Below are 23,650 nucleotides of genomic sequence, written 5' to 3'. Positions count from 1 at the left end.
CAAGTAAACCGCCTCTTGTTTTTGTTGTCTGGCCTGTTTCTGACCGCGCTGCAGATTGCAACACCGACTGGGGATGATCAGTGAGACAAGGAGTGGAGAAGGCCCTGCATTGCTGCATCCATTTTAATCTGCTTGATCGGCTCCTCATTTGTGACCAACGGGGGCCATGGTGGATCATCGGGAAGTCCCTAAACCGTCTCACTCTCTGCCGCCAATCCATTCCACACCCTCCCGATTTGCAAGCGATTTCAATATTCATAGCTTTCTACTTGTTTTCATTTTATAAAACTTCTCAAACATGGGCCACGTTGCGAGTTCGGAGCAGCCTGACTACAAGTTTGGAGACGATTTATAAAGCACAGGCAACACCGGGACATAAATCCAGTGCTTTGTCTTGTCGGGCTGATGGTGGAGGCCATGAGATGGAGGGTCCTCGTGCTGGTCGCAGGTGAGAGGAAGGGGGGGGTGAGAAGAAAAGGGCGCGAGCATGGCGATGCAATGTACCTTCTGTTGAGATGCGGCCGTGATGTGACTTGTTTGCTGTTGAGATGACGCAACGATGCTGGTTGATTGTGGTTTGGTGCTTGTACTGTCGTGTGTTGTTTGTTGTTGCGAATAGTCATTGATGTATGCTTGGTTGTTGAAGAGATCTTTTGAATCACGCGCTACCTAGTGTGAGAGCAGCTGTTGTTGTCATGTTGGTTGCGGACCTGAGATAGTGACAAATGTTGCCTGGACATGCGACTTTTTGTTGAAAATGGCTGTTGAGAAGAGTTGAATATGCTTGAGAAGGGTTGAAAAGAGGTCTGATAAACGCAATAAATGTTGTGAGGGTGTTACGGACTAAAACGTTTAAGCCTCAAACTCTTCGAGGAAGACTTTCGAGCAAGAGCTTGGTCGCTTTCTTTGTTTCTTCAATGACATCTATGCTTTTCAGGAATTTTGCAGGTCCAGAGCTTCAGTTTAGTAGTCCCGTCAGGTTCTCTCAGGCTTTCTCAGGGAGCTCATTTGTCGTGTCTGCCCATCAAGTCTCAAATGCAATCAAGACGGCTAAGCTCCTCCTTTCTCACTTCCCTTACTCTCTCAGGAACAGCAGCAGCAGCAGCATCAGATGCTGACCTCACCTCCGAGATCCGCAGGAGGAGGTTGGGCAGCACTGATCAAATCCTCGCGCGATACTTACATGCTTTTCTGCAGGACTTTTGCGATCATCTCACATCCAGACGCGGGTAAGACCACGCTCACTGAGAAGCTGCTGCTCTATGGAGGTGCAGTCCAAGAAGCAGGAGCTGTAAAGGCCAAGGGAGAGCGCAGGAGAGCAACTTCAGACTGGATGAAGATCGAGCAAGAGAGAGGAATCTCCATCTCGTCCACAGCCCTTCAGTTTGAGTACAAGGGGATGCAGATGAACCTTCTCGATACTCCAGGGCACGAAGACTTCTCGGAGGACACTTACAGGACGATAGCAGCTGCTGACAACGCTGTCATGCTTCTTGACGGTGCCAAGGGCCTCGAGGCGCAGACGCTGAAGCTCTTCGACGTGGTCAAGCTGAGGAAGCTTCCTCTCTTCACCTTCATCAACAAGATGGACCGTCCCTCCCTCGAGCCCCTCGAGCTCCTCGATACCATCGAGAAGACCCTGGGAGTCGTTCCCTGCCCCATGACCTGGCCAATTGGTTCTGGCGATCGCTTTCAGGGCGTGTATGACAGACAGAAGAAGAAGATTTACCTGTTCGAGCGAGTAAGCGGAGGAGGAAAGAAGGCGTCTGAGGTTCCTTGACCCGTCGCCCTTCAATGCCTCTGACCCCTTCAGGTGCAAATCGACGACTTGAACGACCCCAAGCTCAGCGGGCTGATCCCCGAGGAGCTTTTGGACAATCTCAGGGAGGTCAGGACGCACCTTCCTCCTCTGCGTTGACCTGATCCTTCCCGTGCGACAGGAACTGGAGATCTTGGACGAGATTGCAGAGCCTTTGGATATCAACAAAGTTCTCGATCAGAAGCAGGTGAATTTCATCTCTTGCCTTGCTGTTTCCTTCGTTGCACCTTGTGATAGTCAACCACAGTCTCCAGTCTGGTTCGGGTCAGGATACAACAACTTCGGTATTCAGAACTTCCTGGAGTCATTCATGGAGCTGAGCCAAGGCCCGAGGTGCTGCTCTTGGTCGATGACACCCAAGCACAACTCACATAGCATTCAGAGGACGCGCGAGCACTGACGGGGTGATCCCTCCTGACTCCTCCGAGTTCAGCGGCTTCGTGTTCAAGCTGCAGGTGAAGTGAGGAGGAGAATCTGGAGGCGGTTGAGAATTAAGGCAGGCAAACATGGATCCCAAGCATCGTGATAGGATCGCATTTGTGCGCGTTTGCTCCGGCAAATTCGAGAAGGACATGCAGGTTCTTGTGTCCTGGAAAGACCCGCCATGTCACACCTCATGACAACAGGTTCTGCACACACGCACGGGCAAGACGGTTCGTCTCTCAGCTCCTTCGAAGCTCTTTGCTCAGCGCCGAGAAACTATCGAGTCAGCATACGCCGGAGACATGTGACTCCTTCCTTTCTCTCTCCTCCCCTGAACGTCTTCAGAATCGGCTTTGTCAACCCTGGCGCCTTCGCCATCGGCGACACTATCACGACAGGAAAGAAAATCCAGTACGAGGTATGTCAGAGACCCGCACCCCCTCTTCTTCCATCGTGTGATTTCTTCCTCTTCAGGGGATTCCAAGCTTCTCGCCTGAGTTCTTCAACTGGATCAGAAACCCGTGCGAGCTCTTTGGCTCATCGCCGTCGCTGACGTCACGTCAGGAACCCAAGCAAGCAAAAAAACTTCAAGAAGGGCATCGACCAGTTGAGGGAGGAGGGAGCCGTGCAGGTGCTAGCACGATGAAGTCTTGTGACGTCTTCTCACTGAGAGCAAGGTGCTCTACTCCCTGAGTGACTTTGAGATCGACCCTGTGCTCGCTGCTGTCGGTCAGCTCCAGTTCGAAGTTGTCGAGAGCCGCATGCTCACTGAGTACGGCGTCGAGACGCGCTACGAACCTCTTCCCTTCCAGTCGCCTGATGCTGCACGTGCGATAGAGGTAGCTTACTTTCTCTCAGGGTTGCTCGATGGGTCAAGGGAGGTTGGCCGGTCGCCGACAAGCTGAAGGTTTTCTTGAGCTGCCTTTTGAAGCCCGTTGACGTGTGACAGGGAGTCTTGTTCAACGCGCAAATCTTCAAGGACGCACAGGAGCGACCGGTGCAATCTTGTTCCTCCATGTGGTCGTGCGGGTGACAGTTGTATAGGTAATTCTCTTCAAGAATCAGTGGGCAGTCGACAACTTCCAGGTCTTGCCGCATTCACCTCTCCTCCTTTCCCTGCCTCCTCCACTCACTCAGCTGCTCAGGAGAAGTTTGCAGATGTCGAGCTTCTCAACGTAGCTCCGTTGTAAAGATGATTGAAATTAGTTTATTTCGTTCGCATATCACCATTCCTCCTCGATCTCTTCATTTGCTGCTCGTGATTGTCGTAGTAGTCCCTTCAAGGGTCGGCAAACCATCCTGCCTCATGCCGCGCGTCCTTGTCCACCGTCCACTCGTCCTGCAGCTGCTCCTTCCCGAAGGCCACGCGCAGCTGGTAGACGAGCCGCGACATGGACGAGGTTACCGACCCCACGAAGTCGGAGAAGACGAAGGTTAGCATCCAGATACTCTTGATCGTCTCTAGCGCGTACATGCTCGTGTTCACCAGCGGGTCGTTCCCTGCTCTCTCGTTAGTCAGACGCAGGAGACACAAGCAGTGAGCACCTGGGAAGGCTGGCCATCGCGCGAGAGAGACACCGGGGGGAGCGAAGATGTGGCTACCGTTGTATCTTGCTTCGAGCGGATCGTGCAGCAGGGATACCTGATGTTGGTGGGCCATGCCCGGAAGCCCGTCAATGACCGACGGGTCGTCTGTGCTCACGTAGATATGCTTTACGCTGGGACAAAGCTTCTTCGCCTTCTGCAGGTAGACGTCAATGCTTCCAAAGTAGCAGCCCTGGTACTCGTCGTAGGCCTTGTCGCCTCGGCGAACATGCAGCCCGACACTGCATGGCTGCTCGCGGACTGTCAGGGGGACAACTGCCTTGACTCTTTCTCGGATGAAACTCAGCACAAACTGCTTTGGGCGGAAGAGATAACGTGTTAGCTGCGCTCGCCACCACAAGAGCCCTCGATGCCTGAAAGGCTCGGGGATCCAGTTCCGCACGACTGTCCCGTCGGGGGCTCGCGAGTTGCCGATCGCTTCCTGCCATGGCCCATCCACGTTGGCATAGTGCAGAACTCGCTCCTGTTGTGTGTCCACGCGGTAGAGATAGCCTCGATGATCCCAGCGGAAGTCAGCTCGCACAAAGTTGGTGTAAGGCTCCCAAACATCCTTCTCGCTGCAGCACGAGACAGGCTGGAAGTAACATTCCCAACCATGCTTACAGTCCCTTCCGCCATAGTTCCAGTGGTCTGGGTGCCTCGTTAAGAATGTTCTGTTGTTTGCAAGCGCGAAGTTGAACGCAACCGTCATGAAATGCACGTTTGCAGCGAATCCCCAGTAAGCTCGATCATGGTGGAAGACCAACGCGTTTCTCGAAGAGCAATTCGCTGGATGCTGCATGTCCCTGAGATATTTCTGAGCAAGCTTTGCCTCTTCATCCACGTCGTCCAATGACACGTCATTCTCGCGCACGTTCCAGCTTCTCTCACGATCTTTAGCCGGGATCTTGCTTGACGGGATAGAAATGTCGACCGTATCTTGTCCTACTATCTGCTCGTGTTGCCTGCAACAAGTCATGACTCAAATGGATACCTCGCAGAAATACTTACACAATGCACGAGTGAGATCTACATTTCACGTGATCAACAACCTTGGCAAACATGTCATCCCCGAGAGCCTGTGCAAACACGAAAACTTCAGGGTGAAATAGTGTAGCTGATCTTTCATACATACTTGAGCTTTCTCAAAGTATGGAGAAAGGTTCCCTGCACCCTCGATCATGGATTTCAACTCAAGAAGAAAAGATGTACGCAAGTAATGCCGCCTCCTTTCGAGCAGAACTCTGAGGACATCGTTTCGCAGGATTTCTTCGGCCCTTAGCTTGTTTCTGCCACTCTGAAGTCAGAACGTTGCTTACTTATTTGAATGCACGTACGTGAAAGAAGATTGCAGACGTTCGAGTACTTTCTCACGTGTGTCATTCCTGATGCATGATTCAGCTTCAACGAAAGATACCTTCAAGTCTCACGTGTACAACGGCACCTGATTGTTTGATCCCGATATCTTCACTACAACTGGTGTTATGGCTGCAAGTTTTGGAAACAATGACACAGATCCACAACCTGTACAAATTGACGGCGGATGAGCATTCCTCCCGATCAACTCTCTCATGCGCTTGCTTGAGGTCCCACATTCAACTCCAGAATGAACAGCAGATTTAAAAGGAATGAAAGCGTTGTAATCCACCTGACTCTCTCCGTTCAAAATCGCCTGTGAGGAGGTTGAGACAAGTTCAAAACATCCATGTACTGTTCTCACATGCACAGCATTGTGAGTGTCGGCATACCGTGGTGAAAGACATGTCTGACCCAGTACTGTGAACACCGAACTGTCATTCCTCCCTATGTGTGCAGCGCATCTTTCAGAATCGTTTGAGAAAATCGGAATCCTCTTCCATTGAAAAAAGATTCTTGTCTAAGTTTCTTCGTTGTTAGAGCAGGAGATGGCAGAGGAAAGCACAAACATCACCATAGAGTCTGCGCTTCCCATCTCTGTGGGAGTTGACTGATATTTCTTCGTGGGGCTGAATACTGGGAGGGTGAAGTTGTTCCCCAAATACTGAACAAGAACGCTGCCTTTCCATCGATTCTTCATTCTTTTCATCGCATTCAGTGTCCTCAAATCTGATGGAAGGAGCCGGCTTGCAAGCGTGTAGCATCGAAACGCAGATATCCAATCATCTTCGATCTCCATGTTTCGGGCTTGCAGGTATAGTTCATCTGCAAGCTGCGAGCCTCCATGTTCTCTCCCGTCCATTCTTCTGGTCGACGTCTGTTGGAGGTGGAGGAGGATGAGGAGGAGCTGCGGGACAGTCGCAACGAGAGTGTTATCCGCCATTGTGCGCTTGGACGATTCTGGTAGGGTGGAGGGGTAGGGGTTCTTTTCCGAAGAGATGAGTTTTCATAGCAAGACATCCTTGTAGTAAAGCTTTGCATGCAGGGAAATAAAAGAATCACAGAGATTCACACATACTTCGCCAACTTCAAACGCAATGTCTCGAAGGTCTGTGAATGTACTACTATTAAAAGCATATTCAACGATCAAAAACAGTTTTTGTAGGGGTACTCCATATATGGTTGGCGAGCGGCCGGTTTGAAAGATTGCTGTGATGGTGGTGCGGGCGCCGACGAAAATGACAATACGGAGGGATGAGGAAGGGAAGAAGAGGGTGAGGGTGCGAGGAGGGAGGGAAGCACACAGAACAAGCTGACTAGTGTACAGAAGAAAGAAGAAAATAGGAGTTGAAATACAGAGCAAGGTTGGTGCTTGCGCAGAAATGTTTTGGCAAACTGGGCAGGCCAGCATCTGTTTTCTGGCAAGGTCAGAGTGTGCAAGATTTTATATGGCTAGATAATTGCAAAGAGGGAGGGAAGCACACAGAACAAGCTGACTAGTGTACAGAAGAAAGAAGAAAATAGGAGTTGAAATACAGAGCAAGGTTGGTGCTTGCGCAGAAATGTTTTGGCAAACTGGGCAGGCCAGCATCTGTTTTCTGGCAAGGTCAGAGTGTGCAAGATTTTATATGGCTAGATAATTGCAATCTACACTATTTCTCGCCCAACCCCCGCCCCTTGCTCCATCAATTATCATGATTGCTATCAATGCGACTCGCTGATACTGTTCTTTAGACCGTTGCATCCCACGATCCTTATGAGTTGGGCTATCCGGCTTTGAAATCAGGGGTGATAGGAGATGGCTGGAAGAGATGCGATCGGCGGTTATCAGCTCCTTGGAGGTGCAAACATAGATCAAAATCTTGCTCAACATCTTTTGCAAAATGGCCTCACTCAGGGATGGAATGATCCCAACTCCATGAACATCAATTCAAATGATGCGCAAAATGCTGTGAATTTCTCTCAGGGTGTGGGAATTTTTGGGCAGATGGGCCAAAATTTTCTCCAATCATCTCAGAATAGACAAGTTGGCTTCAATCAACAGAATTTTTCTCCATACAATGCTCAGGTTTGAAGCTATTAATACCTCATCAGAATAATTTGCCCATGCAGGTTGAGGCCATGAAAAACTCACCCGGTTTGCCGCAATCAAATGGTTTAAACGATCAGAGCATGTACAACCTCATGGGGTCAACCGCTGCCCAGTCACTCCCTCAGTAACCATTTCCTTGTTCAATTTGGACACGCTGACATGTGTTCAGATCCCTCGCTAATCCTTCGTTCACCTCAATGAATCAGTTTTCGGGTCAAAACAACATGGCACAGGTTGGTGTTTCTCATTGTTGTACTTGGTCCAATCTTTGCGGGAAAGCAGGACAAGCTTACGGCACTGGCACGCGCCCTCGGTCTGAATCAGCAGGTTTTCACAATCTTCTTGGATTTCCTAGGCTGCGACATGACGTGGGCCAGGGAAATATCCCGGGAAACGAGATTTCGCAGAATCAATTCTCTGCTGCGCAGGTCAACAATCACGTTTATCTCTCCATAATGGCTGATGGTATGGTTGTAGGCCTTGTCACAAGCGCAACAATCTCTCATGCAGGTCACCCTCCTTTTCTTGCTCTTCCGCTATCGCGTAGGGAAGCATGGGCATTGACCTGTCTCTTGTTTACAGAAAGCTCAACAATCTTCCCCCGACTTTGCGCAAGCACAGCTAGTGCAGGTGTGTCCATCGTACCATTCGACTTGAGAACTAGGGATTTCGCATTTCTCACATTATGACAGCAAAACATGCTGGCACTGGCACAATTACAGGCTCAATCACAACTTCAAAACCAGGGCGGCTTGCTCCAGGTCAAGCGATTGAAAGTAGCAAGCGATAGGATCTTTGATTGAATGTCTCGAGCAGTCCATACCGGCAAGTTATTCGGCGCAGCAGGGTGTCCAAAACATAAATGGTGTGCAGGATCTGATGAATCAGGTGATTTCGTACATATGTTTCGATTTTGCCATCCTCGATCCTTACTGTTGCTTGCAGCTGATGCAGAGGCAAGCTGTCGCGCATGGTGGGACTGGGCATCAAAGTTTGGTATGGAAATTCTCATGCAATTGCATTATCCAGCATTTACTTCGTTGTATTTGATTGAAATAGGCCAAGCCGGATGATTTGGGTGGATTCGCCTCTCAAATTACAAGAGCAGATGATCCAAACGTACTTTCAAAATCTTTTATTGATTTGATGCATCCCTCGCTGCCTGCCTCCCTGTCTTCTTTGAATTTTCTGTTCTCGTGATAGTCAAGGAAATCTTGACATGAATGCATCAGATGTCCATGGCTTTGCAAGGAATTTTTCAACAGAGCTCACCTCAAATCCGTATGGTGAGTGAGGCTATCAAGTCGCCCATGCCACTTGAAACGTGAAAGATGATGGATGGTGCCACAGGATGCGGACTCATTTTTAAATCAGGGTGCCCATTCCTTGCAGGTGGTCCATGAATAAGATCTTGTTCATCTTTAGTAATCCGTTCAGTGCTGTAACATTGTGTCATGATTGTTTCCATTCCATGCTCTTGTTTTTGTCGCATGATCCAATGCTTCCTCTTGTTGTTTTTGTTTTTATACTTCATGATCTGCAATTTTTCTTGACAGCTTCTCCAACTCCAACAACTCCAACAAGCCCAGTACATGCAGCAGCAGCAGCAGCAGCAATTGCAAATGCAACAAATGCAGCAGCAGTTACAAATTCCTCAACAAATGCAGCTTCAGCAAGAGCAACAGATCCAGCAGTTGTTGCAGATGCACATGCAAGCTAGCGCGCAACAAGCACAGCCCGTAACATTCAATTTGCAACCGCAGCCGATGCAGGAGCAAACGCACATGTCTCTACCTAATCAATTTCAAGCGCATGTTCCTATCTCATCAGCTCAACAAGAATTGCAACCAACGTCTCAGCAGCAGATGCATCAGGCCTCCATGCCCTCACAATCAGTCAAGTTGAATGAGAAAGAGCATAATATTCAACAACAGGTGTTTCAGGACTAAACTTTCGTATTTGTTGGCTGATTTGCTGCAAAGGCGGAGGCTTCAACTGCAAGGAATCTCACAGACAGTTCGCACAGAGATACGCAGCAACAGGTACGTTGGCTCACTTTATCTCCAGACACGTTACTTATACTTGCAGCCTGTCTCCACGGCCTCTTCACAAGAATCCCAACGCCGGGATCAAGTTTTTGTGTCAAACGGGAAATTCAACATCACGATGGCCACGTCCGATGGTAAGTTCGGTTGTCCAGCTGGTCGAGAGTCTCACGAGCAACCAGCAGGTGTAACCAAAAGCAAAACAAATTCAAATGAGACCCCGAGAGACGAGCTTGATGAGAGCAAAAGTGGTAAGAAGGAAAAGAAACTTTCGAAACATTCGAAAGAAAACGACAAGTCGCTAAATGACATCAAGTCCGCCAAGTAGGAATTGAAATTTCCCTATGAAGCTGTGCTGATGAAGAACGTATTCACAGGGAGAGTTCGGCTCAACGTCCTCCCAAACCTGCCGAGGTCTTTCCTTTGCTGTCCTACATGCTCCCTCACCCCTTGCATCAGCGGCAACCCTCCAACAGTGTCTCGACTGCAGACGCTGCCATTAGCGACCGCAAGGGATCAAGCGAGGGAGAGCACCAAGGCAAGAGCTTGGAAGAAGACAAGCAACCCGTGCATGACCCAGGCAACAAGTTGGCTGCTCCATCCAGACACGTCAACGATGGACTGGCTGCATTCGTGTCTGCTGGAACGTTGCAGAGCTCCGTAGTTGATGGCACAGGGAAGGAGGAGGCGAGAAACGGAAGCTTGTCAAGCTTGCCAGAAGAAGCAGCAGATGGTCATCAGGAGGAGGCAAATCGAAAGCGTAAGGAAGAATCGGATGCCAAGGAGCAGAAGAAAGCAAAGAAAATCAAGTTGAAACGTGAGGCGGGCGACAAGGAAGGGCAAGAGGACGGGCATGGTAAGGCTATGAGGTCGCAGGCTTACTGTGATGGTGATCATGAAAGCAGACGGAGAGGCGGGTGAGAAGAAGAAGAAGAAGAAGAAGAAAGACAAAGACACCAACGTCAACGCTGCCCATTCAAACGAAAAGAAAACTGTTGGGGAAGCGGAGGCTGGAGAAAGTGTTGCCGGAAAAGAGGACTTAGCAGCAGATGGGTACAATTACTCTGTTGCAACTCATCTTGTCTTGACTATGGTGACAGGGGCGGAAGTATTGCAAAGCAAGAACACAGCGACGATTCTCGTCAGGTCAGGTTGAGCTGGTTGTTGTGCGCACGTGACGTGTGCGGCAGGAGAGTAAGACCATCGCGTTCAGGCGGAAAGTGGAGATAGTAGACGATGTCGATGACTGAGCGACGCGCTTGTATGTTGAGAGTTGTCACGACAAGATGTGTCAGGATTGATCTCACAATAACTTGTTTTAAATGAAACTTGAGAATCTCATCCCCCTCGCTCCTCACGCCTCATCTCTGCTCACCACTCGTCCCTTCATTCCTCCTGCATGCTCTTCCACGTCTCTTGTCATCGCGACTCGCCCGCAGGCGGAGGTCTGACGTTGGTCAGCACCAGCGCCTCGTTGTGCTCGTGGAACCCTCCTTCCTTGGCGTTGATCAGCGCAGCTCGCATATGCTCGCGCAGCTCTGCAAGGGAGGAGTAGGCTGGAAGCCACCTGCAACGCCATGAGAGAGAGCAAGGTTGCCCCCTCTTAACTCACATGAGCTTCGAGCATGTTCGACTGCGCGGGTAGCGCGATCGAGTCTCAGGAGCTATCTCAATGCTGAGCGACGCCAGGCCCCCTGCCGCATCATCGTGAGCCTCCAACATGCCGAGCAGGACGACACACCGGGAGGAAGCCGCGGACAAGCAGTCACGAAGTCGAGGAACCTGCAAGACGTCAGCCTCGAGTTGTATCCTTCGCCTCCTTTTTTCGCCCTGCCCCTCAACTCCCTTGCAAAATTCTCCTCCTTCCTTCGAGCTCTCCACCCCTCGAACCTCTCGCCCTCTCTTTCTTCAATGTTCTGCCTGACAACCGACCTTGCTCTGTCCGCATTGGACATGGACACAAGCTCTTCGAGTAGCATCTGCACCGGCGGACTCTCTTTGGTGTACCTTGACCCTGCGCTCAGGCCGTCAGACCTTCTCCTTCTCCATCATCCCCACGCATCACCCTGCTCATTGCTGACAAGCTTAAAATGCTGTTCCAGCGAAGCTTTGTCCCACTCGATCACCCTCTCGCCGCAGAGCATCAGTTCGATTTCCGCCGCACTGAAAATCTGCACGAGTTTGTCAACTCTGAGCAGGAACCACACCAAGAACCTGGAGGGCAGAGAAAGGGAAGACATCGTTGATGCCCTGCTTGAAAGCTGAGATCTGTCTACAGATCCCCTTGTTGAACCACATGTCCGCAACAAGCTCCACGTATCTCTCAAGATTCTGCACACTCAACTGGATGCTCTCTCCGTTCGTGCACAGAGGGGAGTTGGTCAGCGGATCCACAAACTTGGCTTCTGACGACTCCCAGAACTGACTGAGAGAGCATTCATACGAGCGATTCAGGTACGTAGCCATGAACTCCCGATCTTTCACTTGTTTGTAGACCGCGTCAAGCTGCTCACTATTCACATTTGCACATTGTGCCTTTAAATCAGATACTATTGCACAGTAAGCATCAACAAGATGCAGCGACGACCAGTCGTCTGAAGGGAGCAACGCTTCTCTCCCCTTGTTGAAAGTTGCCAAGAGCTCTAGAGGAGACTCATTAAACACATTCTGCAAAGTTCGAAAGAAGTGCGGATGGAGAGGCAGAGGTACCGTGAACTTGTCCCTGCACGCCTTCGCGAAAAGTCTGCCCATAAATCGAAACTGTTTTTCAAGCGAGGACACGAGATCCGGCGATGCGTTCTCAGGCAGAGGTTGAGGGAACAAGCCGTCAGGGTTAGTGAGGTATTTGAAAGGGCCGTCCGGCTCCATCGCATACTCGGCGTCATGTCCATCGGAGATCCATAGCTTGTTCTGATGGTTGAGCTTGCGGACCTGCAGAGCGACTGAAACAGCTTCGTAGAAGTTCTGCGTGACTCCTGAGCCGAAGCCATCCTCTTCATGGAACTGCACCTCCAGGAGATGCTTCGAGGCGTGATGCACGTCGAATAAGCGCATCGCATTCTCGAGGATGTTTCCTCGAGAAACCCTTGCGAGATCAGAAGCGATGGCTCCGATCCTCTTATTGTACATCCTCCTCTCAATGTCATCTAGATCGTCAGTGGCCCGTGAAATCCCATCAATGTCTTGCTGCTCGCGAGCTCTCGCTAGCTGCTGCTGCGCTGACCTCATGCTGTCTGCATGCTTGCTGCGGTAGGCTGCAACCTTCCACTCTTGGAAACGATAGACGGCATGAGAAGATCCAAATCCACAACAGTCCAACAGTCGTTGCCTGGCATCAAGCGAGAACAGAAAAGGAACGACTCTCGGGATGCTCATGCACCAGGCAGGAAGAGAGCAGGAACAAAACGACAGCGCATCTTGCAATTGACATGACAGCCTCTTTGTGAGCCATACACTTTGCCAACTCTTTTGATTTCCACTGAATTTGCCAACTCTCCTGTAAAGAAGTTTGACAACCTCTAAAGCTTGTTTCACTGGATCATTGAGTTTCACACAGTTGGAATTCCAGACGTCTCGGGTGGATTCACAATCTTCCAAGCTCATGGCGTGTTGGGCGCGACCTTTTCGTGCTCCGTCCTGTACTTCGAACATGTCGCTACACCAATCATCGATGTCTCCTTCAAGAAACCGCATAGAGTAGTGCAGGATGTAACTAGCCGGAGCCACGTCGCCTGTGTTGGTTCCCTGTAAGCTCTGATGTACCGTCTTGAACGATTCAATCGCGCTGGAGCTCGGAGACCGGAGTTTCTCATCATAGTGCCAAGTGTCGATTGCTCGTTCTATGAATGAAGCAAACTCGTTCCTGTGAATCGTCCGCTTTAAGAAAGCTGCAGCTGATGGCGAATGAGATACGGCCTTGTTCTCATGACAAGGCTCCCATATCAGTTCGAATTGCTTGTTCTGCTGCCATCTTGCCTCTTCTTGTCCAGACGCATACAGCATGAAGTATGGTTGGAAGCTGCCTCTCGGTATTCCAAGCTGATCTAGGCATTCCGGTGTGGTTCCCGATAAGATTCTCAAAAACTTTCCGTTTCCAAACCTTTGAGCTAACGATTTGATTAGGCTGCTTGCGCTCTTGATCGGTGGAGGCCACGACTGGCCTGAAGGTGGACGCGCCTGTGCATCTACCACGAGGATGCCTACGAAGGAAGACTTGGACTTCTCGAGAGCAGCAGAGAGTTGCGAAGCACTCTTGACTTTGATCATCTCACCTCCTTGTTGAGGAACGTCGAATTCTACCTTCAAGGGCTTGGGCGGCAACACGATAGTCTTTGACTGACCAAAATCTTCCGTCATGGGCACCTGGCTTGAATTCCACATCTCTAGCCTTCGTTTGGGAGCGGTGTAGCCGTCTCTATTAATGTCTCCCACCTCAAAGCATGAAAACTTTCGCCTCAAATCTGCAGTTGGTCGTGTCTGCGCCCCTGTGAAGACAGCAAGTTGCTCTAACATTCGTGCATCACGAACGTGCGACACCATGAGCTCATGAATGTCTGGCGCCAGGGCCCTCCGATTTCCAACCCCCCGACCAGCATTTTTGAGTCCCTTGATATGATCTTGAGGAATCATCGAGAGCCAGCTCCCATCATCGCAGATAACCCCGAAACGGTTCGCGTCTTCGACCATCAGAAGCGTCCCTGTTACCCACTCCTTCTCTCCAGTGCTGACTTGAACCCTGTCTCCTATAGTCAATCCAGACCCTGCCCCACCCTGTGATCGCTTGACCTCTCGCGCACGGAGAGTGTAATCTTGCGAGTCATCTGTAACTATGCGACATTGCACCACCGAGGAAAGTCTCGAGACCAAAGTCTCTGCCTCATACTGCGTCTGCCCTCGAGCAATGGCTCCAGTTTGCACCTCTGCTAAGGCTGTCATAAGAGATTCGTACCAAGCTTCTTCATGGTCAAACCCTCGATCAGGCCACTTGTATGGATCCCCAAGATGTCCTGACGCTGGCGCTACCAGTGGATCAGCTTGCGACAAAGCGTGTCTCAGATGTTCTTCGACCTCCTCAAAGAACAATTCGGGTGGAAATCCTTCTGGGATCACTATCAACACAGTCTGATTACGCGTGGGTTCTGTGTCTGCCTTTGTCTCCACAGCCATTGCCTCATCTGATTTCCCGATGCTGAAGTCCTCCAAAATCTCGAGAAGTGCCTGCACCTTCCTTGAATCCAAATCCGAACCTGAAACCGTACCGTCTTCATTAAACTTGAAGTCCAGTTCGCAGAGGAGCTCTCTACCCCATCCATGCTTCACTAATCTTTTGACCTCGGACTCTGATAAAACACTTGCAGACAGCATTCTTCCATTCATAGAGAGCTGCGCTTTAATCCATGCCAGAAAGCTTTTCACTTCTGGGCTTGCAATTCCATGCGCACAGAAATACGAAAATTTCTTGCGTATTCCATCGCCCCAATCACCATGAGATGGCATATCCCTGATGAAGAATTCTCGTCCAAGTAAGTTCACAAATCTTTCTTCCTGTGCTCCATCGAGGTATTTGATAGTGTGAATCGGAATTCGAGGAGGGCTGATGTCATGAGTTGATAAATCGTAGAAGAAAGGAGGCTTGAAACTGATTGACACACATTCGCCTTTCGTCTGAAAACCAACAGTTGTGTGAAGGCCACTGGTATCAACAATACGAATCGGTTGCCCTTGCAGTACTCCATTGCGAGTAAAGAACAAAGAAGAGCGATTGAAATCTATTCCACAGCCAATGACATCTCCCTCGCTCCAAGGCGACGAGAGCGGAGTTCCGGTACCACAACTGTTAAACGTACAGCCATCGTCACCATGCCACGCGTGACTTACTGGTTCCCATCCAGGCATCTTATTGTTTGAGTATCCAGCTCGAGCTAAGCCAACACCAATGGCACCTGATGGGCCCCGCTTGCGGATCATCACCTCGAAATACGCAATCTGCGTTCTCGCATAAGCTCGTTCGTCATCGATGAAACATAGAACAAGACCAAGACTGACAGCAATTCAGGAGGAACAGAATACCATCGTGTAGGAGGAAGTGGGTAACTAGAATGACACAAAAGAAAGACATGTGGACAAATAAAAGCGAAGAATAGTATATTTTCACACATGGACACTTAAGTCTTACCGGGCCATCGATGGACCTGCTAAAAGCTCGATTTGCCTGGACTGTACCAGCAGGACTTCCTTTGCTGATGCACGTAACGACAAGATTATTCCCATCCTCACTGACAGACAGGCAAGAAGCCTGTGTCGTTGGGTCAAGTGCAATTTCCACATTTTCATCCATTTTAACATCTGCTGCATCTGTATCGCTTGTCATTTTTTCACGGATACTTTCTGATGGAAGCATTTGAAATCCGACAACCTGCAGTCAAATGGATAAGAGTATTACATCTCTAGAATCGGATTTACTTGAGCCCGCCGAAAACTTGAACCACTGGCTCCTGCCGGCCTTTCTTCAATTTTCGAACCCAATATGTAGTGACAGAATGCAATGTATTTGGTTGGTGGTGTACAGATGCGCAGGAAATGACGCTGCAGCTCTTCAATCCGCCTATGGTTTCCAACGAATCGAATTAGTATACAGATTGCTTCATGACAAATTCAAACATACAGTAGAGGTTCGACGTGAAGTGATAAAGAGGGAACTCCAAGGACCGGTTTTGGTTGCGCATCACATTCCGATCCCGGCATACTTCGCGGAAATAGGTCAAGCTTGACCGGACGCGTAAGATCTTGCAAATCATCAGATCCCATGGCAGTTAGTGGCCAAACTTCCTCAGAACTGATGAGATCTATTAGCGGTCGAATAAGATAATCAATCTTCAGGCCCGTATTCCCAACATTCGCGTTACTCGTAACGCTCGAGTCGCTTTGTATGACCTCTTCAAATGGAGCAAAAGCAGAGTTGAAATTCCTCCATTGTTCTTTGTGCATCTCACCATCACCATCCAACGCTTGCAAAAGAACTGATGGCAATGCAGAGGAAACTATTTCCTGTGGACAAGAATATTTCGAGGACATTAGCGTTGCTGAAAGATTCCTAAAGCCCTCTGGTTGCCCCGAGCGAATTTCCTGACAAGCATTTCGTAGATTCGCACACAAACTAGACTCCTGGGGAAACGGAGGTGCCTTTGAAAGGATGTCCTGTGCCAATTTGGTAATATGCTTCTCTTTTATTTTCCCACTCTTGGAGATCAAGAGACCAGCTTGAACATCTTGTTTGGTTTGCGATGCATTGGACAAACGCTCGACCCATCTGATCAACCCAACTTTCCTGAAATTCCAAGATCACACACAACAGCACATATTCAAAAGTTCTGAAGTACCTTAAAAGTTGATAGTGATTTGGTACTTTGTCTATCAAACAAAAGATGATTCGCAGTAGGCAAAATATGGCATCCAATGAATCGCATCCATCACCACGAATTTGTTGCAGCATAATTTCATATAGATTTTCTGTGTTACGAAAGGCAAGGTGTGAAACCTCAGAATCGTTGATGGCGGGTAACACATTGCAGAGCAATGAGGTTGAGAGCTTGTCCAGCATATAACTCAAAAATCCGACAATGGTAAGAAGAACAGTAACATCATTTTGCGAGCTGCCAACAGAAATAACAAGCGGGAGGATTTTCGCAATAGCTGTGAAAAAAAACAAATATTCAACATCTTGTACTTCACCACGAACTGTTCAACCACCTTGATTTTGCAACAAAGCTCTTCTTTCGCTGGAAAGTGAAGTTGATTGATACTCCAAGATCTGTGTAATTTTCTTATTACCAAAATGTGCAATAGCCAGAGCAAGTAGCAAATCAATACAACATACCATTTTACTGATTTTACCTCCATCCACGTCAAGGTTGCTCAAATCGACACTTGTTGCATCACAACCATGTTCAAGGAGACAGGAGACATAATCGGCATCCTGCATATTCACAGCAGCCTACAACCAAAGTTATCATAGACACATGACATATTGACGGAAATCAACCTGTAAAGGTGAAAGTTTGTCAGGAGATACATCAGGATCAGCTCCAGCCCGTAGCAGAGCACCAACAATTTCAACAGGGCATTTCTTGTTGATAGCGACTAGAATAGCAGGATTCCCCGATTCATCAGTAACGTTGGGATCGGCTCCCTCTTTCAAAAACTCATTGACCAAGTTTGGGTCACGAGCTGGAATTGCTCTCTGATCAAGATTAAGCATTAGAAGGCAATCATATCCGATTGAAATGAGTGCAGAACGATTGCAACAGATCAAAACAGTCTAGAGGAAGTTCAAACCTGTAGCAAATATTGATTTGCCCGAAAATTCGAAGATGAGCTCGCAGAAGTCCATCGATGTAAGGCTCTGACTTGTGAGGCCTCCACTCTCATAGTTTCATTGGGTGAACTGTGAAATTTGATCGTGTAGCTATATAAAAATACTCTCAGTCATGTTCAACGGATATGATCGCAGTGGAAAATGATCGAGAAGCAAGCATTCAGGATAAACTCACGTTCCATCTGAATTCTCAGACTCAATTATTCCTCTTCTTGGTGCGATGGAGTCATCTCCTTCATTGCATACAAGTACCTTTCACCACGTCAGTACACATCCACACACAAAGCTGTATGCACACAATATCTCCCTTCCGCAATGCCATAGAACGTCGCAATTTCAGTGCTTTCCTCCCGTCTATCAGAATCTAACATGTATCATCAGGTGCAAATCTCTCTTAAACCACCAATACATGCATAGACTGCTGAATTTCCTCCAATATCGATAGGGAAAGGGGTCTCGAAGAGACCTTATTACATATCTTTTCAACAATCTTATTCCACTCTTCTTCCTGTGGAAAAAATTACAACAAGAAGAATTCGATGAGACGGTCAACCGTCCGTGGAATCATTGGACATTTGCCGTTCGAATTAAATGCAACAGCATTTGACGAGATGCGCGACTCTGTGAAAACGTAAATTCAAGCAAACTTCCTTGTGTCGAATAGGCACTAGCCTGCGCCTCGTATCAATCCTTCATGCATCAGAGCTGAACGGCCGGATATTGTTTCCTCCACGAGCTCCCTTAATTGAACATCGGCTCCAATGTTCTAACGTGGAATCAGCGCAAGTGACCAATCACAGTCATAATACAAAATTGGAAGGTGAAATGGATGCATTGTTCAAGATCAAACTGGGAACATCAGATCCACGCCTTGAGTATGCATCAAGCCAGGTTGAAATGATCGCAGAGACAAACCCTTGTCGACTTGAGTGCTCTTGCTCGTTTAGGCCCAAAAAATGGCCAGATGCAGACTGGGTGCCTAATGTCAAAAACGATGGTCCCGACGCACCCATCCAGATATGCGAAGAATTGTCGCCAGAGTCGTTCAATTGATGAATCTGCGTCAAGCAAAAGATCAATATTGGGCCTGACGGAATTGAAATACGATGCAACTACCTGTAAATTTGAAGTTGATGAAGACATCCCAAGAACACTAGCACTTGACTGTTGAATGGTAAAAGAAAAACTTGCTGCTCGCAAAAAATGTAACGTGAATCGCATTTAGCACTCGAGCGGATGGCTTACCATTCGAATCTTGAGAACCGGCTATGAAGCTAGAATTCCCAATATTGGACATAAACGAGGGAACAGGTGGTGATCCAACAAGTTGCATGGGAACCGCCTCGTTATCGAATTCACCAGACAATTGTTCAGGAATCTGTTACCCCAACAACGCAGATATCAAAGCCAGAGCGAAAGGAAGGAAAAGAAAGGAAAAGAATAATAAAGCAACAGGAGGGAGAAATTAGGATTCGAACAAAGATGGAAATAAAGATGGAAATAAAGCATTAGTTCGCAAACGCAATAAGAAAGATAAACTTACATTCATATCGCTTTGGCTTGACTGGTCGTCTTCCATTTTGAGGTCTCAATCAGTTGAAGACGATCCTCTTCGAGCTTTCATACTAATCGTTCATCCCAACAAAATCAACATTCCTGTTTCAAGATCAAGGTAAGACTTTGGAATCCAAGCACAACAACATCCCAAACCATGTGCGATACCAATGTACCAAGCATTTAACCAGAAATCATTGAACAAAGAGGGGGTATTTGAAGGTAGAAACGATGACAATAAGATGCACAAGGAAATCCACATGAAAATCTTACAAACATACAAAGAAAAAAAATAGAAAAATCCTAACTCTTGTTCTATCACTGTTGAGCAACACATGTCCACAAGTCTCCATCCGAGGGAGATTTGCACAACAGTTTGAGATAAAATACAGGGAGGAGAGAAGGACGAGTACAAATACCAATGGAAGTTATGGTAAGATGCATATGTCAAGCACGAAATTGTTGGGAAATGCAGCTGAGGTTGCGCCATCTCCGCGGCGCTGCCTTGCGGATGGTCAGCATGCACGAAGGGGTTGGTCCAGGCATTTAAGAGGAGGTGGGGTGGTGGCTAATGGGGTGGGGGTCGAACTTGCATCTAGAATGTGGAATCTTCAAAAATTGGGGTGGTGGGAGGTGAAATCTGCTAAAACCAAGTTTCTTGAGGGGTGGGGTATTGATTTTGAGGGGTGGCAAAGGAGCGCGTGGGGAAAGGGTATGATAAAATACAGCAAAGTTTCGATTGTGAGAGGACTCTGGTGTGAAGGAGGGCTGTCCTTGAGCCTGTGCCTTACCGCAGCGGGTACAACAGGTACAAGGTGAGAAACAGGGGGTAGGGGTGATATGCATTGAAGGATATGGTGCTGTTGATGGCCGAAGGAGACGGGTGGGTTCTCCGACTTTCATGGGGAGCTAGGGGTGCTATCAAGTTGTGGTAAGAAAAGGGGGTAGGTACGCCTTTTTCGAAAACTTTTACTTGAACAAAGTCCGATCGGATGGGCCTCAGCCGGGTGCACCGGGCCGCCCGGCCGGGTCACCGGGCCGCCGGGTCACCGGGCCGCCCTGCGACGCCGGGGCCGGATGATCCTCAGTGCCACAGGCACAGGCAGTGCGCGCCGCCGCTGTCCGATCCCGGGCCCAAACGCCGGGAGCCTAGAACTAACGCCGGTAACCGGGTTCCGAATTTCCAGGCCCATGGGGCCGCGGGCCGCATGCCAGGCTCAGGCCAGTCATGAACGCCGAAGACAAAAAAAATGGTGTCCGACGTGTGTGTAGCAAGACTCCCGAATTCAAGTTGCCAGGGAAGCGGCCCCGCCGGGCCGGCCCGGTGAAACGTGCGACCGTGACAGTGCAACGGTGACTTCGAAAGGAAAAAACTTATCATGGCAGTGTGAGCCTTGTTTGGGTGACTCAGCGCAAAAAGAACTTCCTTGTTTCAGGAAGGACCACCCTGTGGGTCGCCGCGTCTGGGAATTGAACCCAGGTCTCCCGCGTGACAGGCGGGGATACTGACCACTATACTAACACGGCAGTCAGAAGCGCACGTTGTTGCGCTCGCCTTGGCAGATCTGCCATGTTAGTTTGCTATATAGCCATGGTCAATTCACTTGCGTCATGACGCTGCTGCATGTTCATGTTCATGTTCATGACCTTTCCTGGTCCCGCTCCTCCCTTTCCTCTCTCCTTGTCGTCTTCCTCCTCTTACAGCGTCGTGCATGTTGCGGGGCCGAAGGGGTGTGGAGAATCATCTCACAAAAACCAAACCTGTACTTCCACAGCCAGTAATTCTTGCCCTTCTTGCGTCCTCACTCTCGCTCCCCCGCCCTCCACCACCACCCCACCCCAACTACGTGCCTTCTTTTCTGCTCTCGTGCTTTTATCAAGTGCTCTCCTAATGAGGAAAACGAATGAAAATGTCGAGAACTGCCGAACATGCAGAGAAATAGGTGCAGTGCATACATGTTTCTCGCTCACAGTTCGATCATCTCCTGGTCCTCATTGAAACTGAGGTGCAACCGGGACCGCTAGTCTACATCAGCAGGTGTTTCTCAATCTGGGAAACGGCGGAAGATTTGGCCGTCGGAGGCCCAGATCGACAAGATTGTCTCCGAACGCCTAGCCTCTCAGAAGCCTAGCCTCTCAGAAGCCTAGCCTCTCAGAAGCCTAGCCTCTCAGAAGCCTAGCCTCGCAGAAGCCTAGCCTCTCAGAAGCCTAGCCTCTCAGAAGCCTAGCCTCTCAGAAGCCTAGCCTCGCAGAAGCCTAGCCTCTCAGAAATCTAGCCTCTCAGAAGCCTATCCTCTCAGAAGCCTAGCCTCTCAGAAGCCTAGCCTCTCAGAAGCCTATCCTCTCAGAAGCCTAGCCTCTCAGAAGCCTATCCTCTCAGAAGCCTAGCCTCGCAGAAGCCTAGCCTCGCAGAAGCCTAGCCTCTCAGAAGCCTAGCCTCTCAGAAGCCTAGCCTCTCAGAAGCCCAGCCTTTCAGAAGCCTAGCCTCTCAGAAGCCTAGCCTCTCAGAAGCCTAGCCTCTCAGAAGCCTAGCCTCTCAGAAGCCTAGCCTCTCAGAAGCCTAGCCTCTCAGAAGCCTAGCCTCTCAGAAGCCTAGCCTCTCAGAAGCCTAGCCTCTCAGAAGCCTAGCCTCTCAGAAGCCTATCCTCTCAGAAGCCTATCCTCTCAGAAGCCTAGCCTCTCAGAAGCCTATCCTCTCAGAAGCCTATCCTCTCAGAAGCCTAGCCTCTCAGAAGCCTATCCTCTCAGAAGCCTAGCCTCGCAGAAGCCTAGCCTCTCAGAAGCCTAGCCTCGCAGAAGCCTAGCCTCTCAGAAATCTAGCTTCTCACGAGGCTCAACTCAAGGAACAAACAGAAGCTGTAAACAACATGGGAAATTCCGTGTCCCGCGTGTCCTGCCTCGTGAAGGAGCGCAAGTTGATGCCTGAGGTCTTGCCTCATTCCTGAGCAGAGCCTTTGTCGCCTCGTCCGTCACCGTTCTCTATTTTCTATCATGGCACAATCCAGTGAAGGAGCGATAAATCGATGAAGATCGGACTGTTCTATGGCAATAATGTCGTGACCTGGCTGACGAAGTTTGTTACTGAACGGTCCTTTCTTGCAGTCACTTAGCCTTCAAGGGTCGATTCAAACTTTGAAAGCTCGCTAGCACTCACCGTCACCGTGACTCTCATTATCAGCCCTGCACAACTTCCGATATAAATTACACAGCGATAATGTCGACACTGTCACCAGCCGCGGGTGCGGCCGCGCCGGCCTCGGATGCCATGATGGTCACGGTCACCCACACGGTCAGGCCGCGCCGCGAGGCCCAGGCTCGGCCTCGCCGCAAGCCTGCTGTGCCTACGGGTAGCATGGCCGCCCCGGCTTATTTTACGGACGGCGGCAATCATCCCCGCGCCGTCCCGACCGTCACGGTGTCTCTGAGGATAAATGAGAGTCGAGAACTACAGTACGGTAGGTACGGTCGTCAGCTCATTGACTCACTGAGTCAGGCATCCCCCAATCAGGGCCTTCGCTTTTCAACGCCGGCATCCCCCAATCAGGGCCTTCGCTTTTCAACGCCGGCGGCCACTGCCCTCCTGCCGGGCAGCCGTGCCGGGTTCAGGCTCTGCTGATCATCGTCCTCGCCGGAGTCCCACGGAGGCTCGTTCCGTGGCAGTGATCCGTGGCAGTCACTGTTCAAGTTTAAGTTCAACATAACCGTTTGAGTACGGTAACTTAGGAAAGACTCAGACGGCCCGGCCCGGGTGGCAAGTTCCGAAGTTCACGTTCACGGCCGGATGAGCCTTCCGAACCTTTAGTACCACTACCCTCAATATTTCCTGCTGTAGGTAGGGTAGGGAATGGTTGTGTGGAAGGGCTTGTTCCCGCGCGTATGGTGCTGTGTTGTTTCATGCAAGCGTATGATGGAGAAAGGCGGCAGGAGGAAAAGTGCGTGGGAGCGAGTGAGCATGAATCGACAAGCACGAATACCTAAATATAAGAGAGGCAAGCATGGATTGGCGGTGGCAGTAGAGAACTGCTTTTTATTTCAAGAGCCATAGCCTTCCGAATTCCATTTGAATACCTGAGTTTGTTGAAGTTCATTCATCAATTGTACCCATGGCCTCATTGCAAAAGCAACAACTGACTATTTGGTGCTGTATGCAGGCGAAATCTCTATCCTCAGCAGCAAACGAAGCTTTTTCCTGGCCTTGCCGAGACACTTGGGACCATGGGTTGTGAGCATGAGTTCCAACATCTTTCAACCGACTTTTGGGTATTTGGAGACTTGCTGTATACTGGAGCACAGATGGAAACATCAAAGGTAGTCTATTTGTGCCCATTTACTACGAGTGAACTGTGAATACAGGGAGACTGTCTGTGGGTTGCTTATCACACTGGAAGGAATGCGCCAATGTT

At 49.5% G+C, this 23,650-nt stretch overlaps 4 protein-coding genes and 1 non-coding gene across 5 annotated transcripts; 2 read left to right on the top strand and 3 right to left on the bottom strand.

Moving 5' to 3' along the window:
• Window positions 1-1,183: 1,183 nt before the first annotated feature.
• GUITHDRAFT_87200 (hypothetical protein) lies at window positions 1,184-3,463 on the top strand (the record flags this gene model as incomplete). Its single annotated transcript, XM_005831858.1, has 15 exons — window positions 1,184-1,771; window positions 1,814-1,888; window positions 1,941-2,006; window positions 2,067-2,152; window positions 2,202-2,274; window positions 2,320-2,397; window positions 2,446-2,546; window positions 2,588-2,660; window positions 2,717-2,763; window positions 2,807-2,873; window positions 2,920-3,053; window positions 3,101-3,149; window positions 3,192-3,239; window positions 3,287-3,328; window positions 3,388-3,463. 15 exons carry the CDS (start codon window positions 1,184-1,186, stop codon window positions 3,430-3,432), a joined length of 1,572 nt encoding a protein of 523 aa, XP_005831915.1. The 3' UTR covers window positions 3,433-3,463.
• A 1,064-nt stretch (window positions 3,464-4,527) lies between these two features.
• GUITHDRAFT_152804 (hypothetical protein) lies at window positions 4,528-5,458 on the bottom strand (the record flags this gene model as incomplete). Its single annotated transcript, XM_005831857.1, has 7 exons — window positions 5,351-5,458; window positions 5,257-5,296; window positions 5,164-5,211; window positions 5,039-5,115; window positions 4,962-4,993; window positions 4,838-4,905; window positions 4,528-4,791 (listed from the first exon to the last, which is right to left on the bottom strand). Coding segments are annotated over exons 1-7 (459 nt in total), but the record flags the coding sequence as incomplete, so codon positions are not given.
• A 1,896-nt stretch (window positions 5,459-7,354) lies between these two features.
• GUITHDRAFT_108981 (hypothetical protein) lies at window positions 7,355-10,569 on the top strand (the record flags this gene model as incomplete). Its single annotated transcript, XM_005831856.1, has 19 exons — window positions 7,355-7,398; window positions 7,444-7,507; window positions 7,557-7,601; window positions 7,652-7,702; window positions 7,752-7,784; window positions 7,857-7,904; window positions 7,967-8,035; window positions 8,091-8,162; window positions 8,220-8,270; window positions 8,507-8,560; window positions 8,831-9,208; window positions 9,257-9,316; window positions 9,363-9,456; window positions 9,505-9,643; window positions 9,697-9,733; window positions 9,779-10,175; window positions 10,225-10,372; window positions 10,420-10,465; window positions 10,510-10,569. The coding sequence occupies 19 exons, from the start codon at window positions 7,355-7,357 to the stop codon at window positions 10,567-10,569; spliced, it is 1,890 nt and encodes a 629-aa protein (XP_005831913.1).
• A 4,384-nt stretch (window positions 10,570-14,953) lies between these two features.
• Window positions 14,954-15,256, bottom strand: GUITHDRAFT_46439 (hypothetical protein; the record flags this gene model as incomplete). The annotated part of the gene is made up of 1 exon (XM_005831855.1): window positions 14,954-15,256. A coding segment is annotated over one exon (303 nt), but the record flags the coding sequence as incomplete, so codon positions are not given.
• Window positions 15,257-20,702: 5,446 nt separating this feature from the next.
• GUITHDRAFT_t51 lies at window positions 20,703-20,774 on the bottom strand. Its single transcript has one exon. It is a non-coding gene; the product is annotated as a tRNA-Asp (tRNA).
• Between the last annotated feature and the right edge of the window lie 2,876 nt (window positions 20,775-23,650).

The sequence above is a fragment of the Guillardia theta genome (genome assembly GCF_000315625.1).
Source record: "Guillardia theta CCMP2712 unplaced genomic scaffold GUITHscaffold_37, whole genome shotgun sequence".
NCBI lineage: Eukaryota > Cryptophyceae > Pyrenomonadales > Geminigeraceae > Guillardia > Guillardia theta.
This window is presented reverse-complemented; position numbering and strand designations above follow the sequence as displayed.